Source organism: Coptis chinensis, chromosome 4 (genome assembly GCF_015680905.1).
Source record: "Coptis chinensis isolate HL-2020 chromosome 4, ASM1568090v1, whole genome shotgun sequence".
Lineage (NCBI taxonomy): Eukaryota > Viridiplantae > Streptophyta > Magnoliopsida > Ranunculales > Ranunculaceae > Coptis > Coptis chinensis.
The window spans coordinates 13,393,445-13,401,697 of record NC_141459.1 but is presented as its reverse complement, the minus strand read 5'-3'; the positions used below and the strand labels follow the sequence as shown (position 1 = coordinate 13,401,697).

Below are 8,253 nucleotides of genomic sequence, written 5' to 3'. Positions count from 1 at the left end.
TTGGATAGTCTTCATTTGGTCTGCCAATGCTTGTAGGTTGGGCTCCATTGTGGTTTTTCTAACCAGCTTTGTGGGCTTGAGAAAAGAGTGGTTGTTCTTTTCTTAAGGAAACGAACCGGTAGACGGCGCCAATGTAGATGTTAGTTATTTTGGGACTACGACCTGATGATTTGTTGGATAGGAAATAGCTGCACTCTTCTTGGGATAAGAGTTGCCTACGTATCAAGTTTCTCGGGGTAAACTTGAATCAAGCCTTACGTAGTTCATCTCTCTTTATTTATAGATGTGTGCTTGAACCATTATGGATTGCAGATCCACCTTGTGTGCTATCTTGGTGATTCGCCATTAATGTGTTGTTACAAAGTTAATGTTTCTTTGATTGTGGCAAATATCGTAAATATCATCAAAATATCACCGATATTTGCAGTCATATATATCTCTGAACATATCGTGATATTTATATATATTTCTCTGAAATATGGATATATATCTCTAAATATCGCGATATATTGGGATATTTTGTACTATGTTTCGCGAACTACTTGATTTTGTACTCCATCTTTAAAATTGAACACCGAGTTGCTCACGAGCATCGAGCCTGGTGACTAATATTCAAACCGAACTTATCAGTTTATGCGTTAAGAAATCCGAACCCAACTGTCGCCATATGGTTAATCGATCTAAAACTAAACCTACTGAAAAACGATCCCAACTATTAATTTTTTGGGTAGTCGACCCTAACCATAGTCGAACTGAAAATTATTTAAGAATAATCATATATTATAAATAAAAATAAGCTACTTTAGTAGTTTTGGTAATTATATGGTCTGGTCTGGTTGGTTTTCTACTTTTCTAATTTCTTAAGGTATTTGTTACTAGTGGACCCATATTGTGTTGGGCAGATCCCAAAAAAAAATAATTATTACAAGTGTGTCATTGGTCTCAAAAAGTCTTAAAAAAAACAATTATTACAATTGTGCCATTGGTCCCAAAAAGTTGAATTAAAATCCGGCTTAAACGGCCAAACGGAGTGGATTCGTTGTCGAAAACCAAACAAAACGACCAAGTCCAAAACGATGTGGCCATGTCGTTTGGGATTTGGACTTAGAAAAAAACTTATCAGTGTGGTCACATCGTTTGGACTAAGTCCCAAACGACTTGGCGACAACGTTTGAGACTTAGTCCAAATGATGTGCCCACACCGGTCAAGAGGCCAAAAAACAGAACTTTATATTTTTTCAAAGTTCAAATCCCAAACGGTGTGGCCATATCGTTGGGGACTTAGTCCAAACGGTGTGGCCATATCGTTGTTGGAGACTTAGTCCAAACGGTGAGGCCATATCGTTGGAGACTTAGTCAAAATCGGTTGTAGCCATATTTTTCTAAGTTTAAATCCTGAAATGATATATGGCCACATTGTTTTGGACTCAAATCCACACCTGACCGTTTGGTGTGGCATAACGTTTGGTTTACTGTAACGAATCCACTAAATTTTCGTTTAAGCTTGGGGTTTTTGAATTTTCTCATTCACCATCAGACACGCATATATTCAAAATGTTTAATGTTAGTGTTAGAATATAGTTTTCATAGTTTAAGATTTAAGATGGTGGAAGAAAAGAGAAGATAATAGAAGAGAAAGGCTGAAAAGGTTTGGGAGGTCCCCAATACAAAACAACTTTTTGAGACCAATGACACTTGTAATAATTGTGTTTTTTTAGATTTTTTGGTTTTTTGGAGTCTGCCCAACCCAATACTGACGGACCCTTCTTTTCTTAAACCCAACCGAACCGATTAAAGACAGATAACCGACCCAACTAAGTTTCTTCGGTTCGGCTGCGGTCACACCCCTACCAAGGCGAGAATGGCGAGATAGCCATTGTCAGGCTATCATTCACATCCTTACGTCAAGATTATCAAAATCAGGATAAGATTTCCAAGCAATAGCATGATGATGCAAATACGCAGTACAAGGGTGTTGCCGAAGCTTTGTGTCACCTAAGGAGAAGACCCTGGTGTGATGAAGAATGGCCTAAAAATCGAAAACCTAGTGTGAAATGTGATGCTGTGTAATAAAGACTGTTTCCAAATTTGTTCGTTCGTGACTGTATATTTCCAAGATTTCCAATTATTATATGATTACTAATTGTATATAACGTTTGCTCACGCATCTCAATGTGATTGTATGCCGTGGGTTTATAATAGTTCATAGCATATATGTTGGTCTAAATTTTTGCTTGACTCACAATATAAATAAATGTATAATGTCATAGAGTTTTCCCCTTGTTCTTGGTATTTTATCCATGAAGATCAGCAACTTTTCTCTTCCTTTGCTTTAAAGTCTTAACACTCTTTGCCTTGCAAAGTTCTTCCCTGTATCTGCGTGAGATGAGGAGCCTAACCAAAGTTAAAAATTAGATAAAAAAGTTAACATCATTCATGAACAAAATTTAAATAAAGATTAAAAGGATTAAAATTAACAACTTGAATCCACATGTTTCTGAAGTACAAACGATTAAGTACCAAATCATCATACATGATTATTCTCATGTATTCTTCAAGTGGATTACATATAATCCGTTTTACATCATATCCCCTGAACACATTATCTATCAGAAGACTTTGAATGTATACTACTTGATTTAAAATAAGAATAAAAACCTAAGTGAACGACCAATGCAAAGTTGTCAAAAGTAGGCGAGGGACGATTTGATTAGGATACTTCGAAATAAATTATGGAAATATATATATGCTAACACGTGGTAAATAGACTAATAATGTTGATTATATATTGATCAAATTACTAATATACAAGTAGACCACCATGTATCGTTCCCTCCTTAACAATTACGCATTTAAGTTGGAAAACTGTGGTATCGTTAACAAACAACTAAGTTTTGAATCTACTATGTCGTCGACAACTGCGTCCTTCAGCAATTACCAGATGGAAAGACTCCATCATCTTGATACTCGAAATATGTTTCGTTCTTCTGTCCATGTTACAAGCTGTCTTCCTCCCACTGCCAAGCACGCTTATTGTTACCCGACAAAACAACATTTGTACTTGTCCAATATCAACCGTCCCGGGCTAGCATATCATACTATAAAGATGTAATCTTCATCAGTTTAAGTCATTACTTCTTGTTCTTACATTTCTAGCTCCTATGATGACTAATTATAGTACTTTCATAGACATGCCAGCCTTAATTTGTTTATATTGCTTGAATGTAGGGATTCAAATGCAGTTAACAACAACCTTAATCCAGGACCTCCAATCCCCTCAGGATCCTCTTTCCCTGGATGGTAATCATTTATCTGGTTGATTACCTGGTTGATAACTTTAGTTCCTTTTTCTTATAATTTCTATCTTACCTTCCTGACTGGCATTTAAGTGTATTTCTCTGCTTGCATGTATTCGTGTATGAATTAGGTCAAAATGGATGTTGTTTACCATCTTGCCGATAATTCTACCACTCTTAAGTGGCAACTGGGGATCACTAATTGCCATTAAACGTAAGTATCTTCAGCATAAACTCATGAACAGACAGGAAAGGTAACAAACATTCAGCCATTCAGGGAACCTCATATTTATAGTCCACATATTAAGGAACGAGGTAACCTAGTCATGGACCATCTGGAGCATATATACTAGAGTTCTCACTTCTTTGCATGCACTAGCTAGCTGCCTTTGCCATACGCATGGACTATCATTTTGAACTTTATGGATTTAATTTCAATGTTAGAAAATACATAAATAAAACAGTTAAAAAGATGCATGATAAGATCAAGTCGTAAATTGATTCTTCGTAATTGGATATACAGAGAAAATGGATACAGCCCTAGCGACCGTGGAGACTGTGGCAGAGGTGATAGAAGAAGTGGCCGTGAAAGTGGACAATATAGCTGATAAGATCACAGATAATCTTCCTGATGGTTCAAGGCTCAAAACGGCGATTCAAATGGTTGATCTTTTAGCTGAGAATGTAATCAAGGGCGCTGATTTGGCTGAAGAATTCGTGGACAAGGTTTTACTGCTTTCACTTGTTTAACTTAACTTTTTTTACTTTCTACAGGTTAGCCTTAAATCTTGATTAATTGAGCTAGTTGCATTCACTTTAGAGTTTAGACTAATATTTTTGAAGTCTATTTTAGTTCCTTATCTGTTTTAGATCAACAAGTCAACAACACCGAACTTATGTAAATTTTAACTAAATTTTAAGTTCCTACATTTGCAACTCAATGGTTGTTTCTGCCAATTATCGTCAGTTACAAGTTTGCTTCGTTCTGCTCTTTTTCACGAAGCTTGAATTCTAATAAAACTTTGTTGTTCAAGCTGGTTGCTCTGCTCTTTATGTACAATAACCACCATCTATCCTAAAATTTGAAAAGTCCTGCTTTAAAAGGAAGTTTCATATACTCTTTCCTTGTGTAAAAGTACTACAGCAGTTCGATTGTGGATTCAAACTTGGCCCAACGGAAATGAACTTATTGATAACATGTACAATTGTATTTTGAGGAATTACTTCTACTAACGTTCAGATTGGAACTGCAGGTGGAAAAGGTTGAGAAAAAGGTGGAGAAAGTCATAGAGAAATCCGCCAAGGATCTCGTAGGTGTGGCAGTTGCGAAAGCCCCAGGAAAGAAATGAACAGCATTAAGTGCCGTTAGGTGATAGTGTGTATGAGTGTATCAATCCTTGTCATACACTTAATAGAAAATTCATTTGGCGTTCTGTATAAATCTTCCTTGAGGATCGGAGAACAATTCATTTGGCTTTTCTTTTCACAAAATCTTAGATTGATTAATGACTTAGATAATGACATGGTGTTGGCATTAAAAAGTACATGTTGTAATGATCTGTTTGGGCTAATTTTATATTTCTATTCTATTGAACAACTTCAATTTTTTATGACATAAAACTTAATTAAGGAGAACGTGCATGGAACACGCATGATACCAACTAGGGTGCCCTGAACGGCCTCTGACTTGTGCAGTAGCTGTGCTGGACCTTACGTACGGGAATATTGAATGGGAAGAGTTGAACTTATAAAAATTACTCCAATAAATTAATAAAAAAGAGATAAGAAAATAACAAAGAAAGTTATCGATGGACTGGATCGATTGCATCATTTTGCATTGCCGCATCGCTGAAAGCCTGAAATACTGAATTGCATTTTTCTTCAGATTTTGAATCTACAATACTCTGGACTGAATTCCTGAAAGTCATGTCAAAAGCTTTAAAATCAAGCTTCTTCACAATCAACTTTTTGGAGTGAAACTTGCGCAAATGAGATCGATAATCGTTGGTATACTTGCACCAAAATTGGATATATGTTGCACATACTTGAAGAAAAATAATTCCAACAATGCGAACTGAAGCCTTAGCTTAAAATGATAAATTTTAGTCCAATAGTTATGGATCCAGACCAGACTCACCAGATAGACTTGTATACCAAATTTCTTTATTCAACTTGGATGATCTGTTTCTGGCAAAATCTTCTAAATAATTAAAATATTAGTGAACAAATAAACATCGACCCAGAAATGTTTTTTACTGGATGGAAATGTGTAAATTGCGGTAAAGAAACAAGCTAGGTCAATCAATGAATCCAATAGACCTCGTTTAAACCGTTTAATACATGTGCAGGCTGCAAGGCTGCATCAGCAGTAGATCATATAAAAACCAATACGGATACGCTAATTATTTCCTCATATGCTTCATTAGACCTCGTTTTAACATATTATCCACACGTTATCTACCAAAGACTTTCAAAGTACAACCACTACAGGGAAAAAAGTAAGAGAAAAAAATAGTAAGTGGAAGTATAAAAATCATATTGTACAACCACGGCAAAGTTGGCAAGTTACAGAAAACGACGACATTGGGATTTAGATAATTGGATATAAATTACGAAAGCATGCTTGCAAATGGCCATTATATATATATTCATAGAAGTTGGAATTTAAGAACAACAAGCACTAAGCATCACACTCTCCTTAACAAGTAATTCATTTGAGCTTGGAGAGCTTTCATAAGCGGATAACCTTTTCAGCGAATGAGTGTTCTATCAACTATGTTAACTACAACAACTAATTCTTTAAGTTCTCACCAGTTTGAAAAACTTCATCATAGTTCTCAATATAGATCTTTTTCTTCTGTCCATAATACATGTTCTCTCCCATGGATACACACAGCGAAGTATGGATATTGCGACTCAACGAGTAAACATTTAAGTTTGTCCAATATCAATCGTCGAGGGAGAGCCCATCGTACTATAAAGATGTAATCTTCATTGATTGATTAGTTTTTGTTCTACATTTCTAGTTCCTCTTATGACTACTTAGTTGAATTTGTAGATTCTTTTTCACACGTTAATTTGTTTGTATTGGTTGAATGCAGGGATTTAAATGCACTTAACAACCTTCCTCCAACACCTCCAATGCCTTCTGGATCCCCTTTTCCTGGATGGTAACTTCTCTACTTGGTGGATATATACTTTTGTTCCCCTTCTTCTTAACTGGTGGATGTATAATTACACTTGGTGGATGTATAATTTTCGTCTTACTTGTGTATGAATCAGGTCAAACTGGATGTTGTTGACTATCATACCGATGATTTTACCTTTCTTCAAGAGCAAATGGGGACCATTGCTTGCACTTAAAAGTAAGTACCTTCTGTATGTACAATTTTGATAAACACAAAATCATCAATGCACTTTCAAAACTGCAAAATGATATTCTCCTATGCATTATATTCTTTGAGATTTTGGTGATGGAAAATCATATAAGCCTGTCAAGTCCTTGTATAACCCCTGTTTAGCCCAAGATCTAACTTGGAAAAGTTTGCGAAGTAAATAAGCACAACCTTTACTGCAGAATTGTTTCCTTTATCACATCAAAATGCTGATGTATTGATCCTTGTGCTGTTGGATGTATAGATAAATTTGATTCAACCCTACAGACGATTGAATGTGTGTCAGAGATAATAGAAGAGGTCGCCGTGAAAGTGGACAAGATAGCCGACGACATTACAGATGATCTTCCTGATGGTTCAAAGCTCAAGCAGGCGATCGAAAGGATTGATGAGGTAGCTGAGGGACTAATCAAGGGTGCTGATTTAACACAGGAGCTCTTGGACAAGGTCTTACTTTCACTTTAAACAAATTTTACTTTCTATATGTTGTCTAATAAATTGCAATACAAGACCACATCGAGCACGTGTTTATTTCACTTGAAGTTCCTAGTTCCTACTTCCTACCAATTAAAGATTCCTTGCTTCTTATTTTTATAACCAAGCCTTCTGAACATTGTTTTGTACTAGTCAATCCCAAGTTGCATTAAACATTTTTAACCTTCTGTTTTAAACAAAAAGCCATCCCATGAGAACTTTCCATTTAAACTACATCCCTTGAATTGTCAAAATTTGCATGTGTTGCGTCTTTGACTTTGGAGTAACTCAACCATTTTGCTTGTGACGTCAATCAACAGTTACATCATTTCACAATTCAATATTTCAATGGTTGTTTTGTGAATTGTGATACACTTTCATTTCTTAAACGTGTTTTTTTATTCAAACATTTATGACTCTACTTCACCGTGTGTTTCCTAGCAATAATATGTATACATACACATTCTGAAGTACAGAACAGCTTAAAGCAAGAAAGCTCACATGGGAAATGAATTTGTTTGGAAATACTGAGCAATTTTCTAATGCAAATGTAGGTGGACGATGTAGGTGATAAAGTAGAAGAAATGTTAGAAAAATCCATCAAGGGCCACCAGGTACAGGTAGGAGTGAAGGCAAATAATGTGAAAGTCCCTGAAGAAAAAATAGAAAGAGGTGATGTTCAACGTGCTGATCGCGAGTAATTAGAGAAAGAGTTTAAGTGACTTGTAAAAATGTGTATCATTCCATATAACTGATTCATTTTCATGGGAAAAAATCAAAATTATATTTGTTATTTTTTTAAATGAAGCTCACGAATTGAAAATATAATCAGTGATTGCTCACCAATAGTATAATAAAAAATCGCCATCGACTATGGTTGATCTACTCATTATAGACGTGACTTGTACGTGCATCTTGTGTGTAAATCATGGATCAATGCAATAAAAAGACTAATTTTAAAATGATGGAACATGGAACATTATAAAATTGCTCTCATTATCGATAAGTAACACTGGGTCTCGAAAGTCGAAAGTCAAAAATGAACATAAGAATACACTAGCAAAATTGGACTTTTAAATTTTCATCAG

At 35.5% G+C, this 8,253-nt stretch overlaps 2 protein-coding genes across 2 annotated transcripts; both read left to right on the top strand.

The window, feature by feature from the left end:
• Positions 1 to 2,819: 2,819 nt before the first annotated feature.
• Positions 2,820 to 4,893, top strand: LOC147502003 (uncharacterized). Its single transcript, XM_086606977.1, has 5 exons — positions 2,820 to 3,108; positions 3,229 to 3,300; positions 3,428 to 3,510; positions 3,820 to 4,022; positions 4,550 to 4,893. Exons 1-5 carry the CDS (start codon positions 2,822 to 2,824, stop codon positions 4,643 to 4,645), a joined length of 741 nt encoding a protein of 246 aa, XP_086463103.1. The 5' UTR covers positions 2,820 to 2,821; the 3' UTR covers positions 4,646 to 4,893.
• Positions 4,894 to 5,858: 965 nt separating this feature from the next.
• On the top strand, positions 5,859 to 7,968 carry LOC147502002 (uncharacterized). The gene is made up of 5 exons (XM_086606978.1): positions 5,859 to 6,280; positions 6,398 to 6,466; positions 6,579 to 6,661; positions 6,936 to 7,138; positions 7,720 to 7,968. Exons 1-5 carry the CDS (start codon positions 6,054 to 6,056, stop codon positions 7,864 to 7,866), a joined length of 729 nt encoding a protein of 242 aa, XP_086463104.1. The 5' UTR covers positions 5,859 to 6,053; the 3' UTR covers positions 7,867 to 7,968.
• The last annotated feature ends 285 nt before the right edge of the window (positions 7,969 to 8,253 follow it).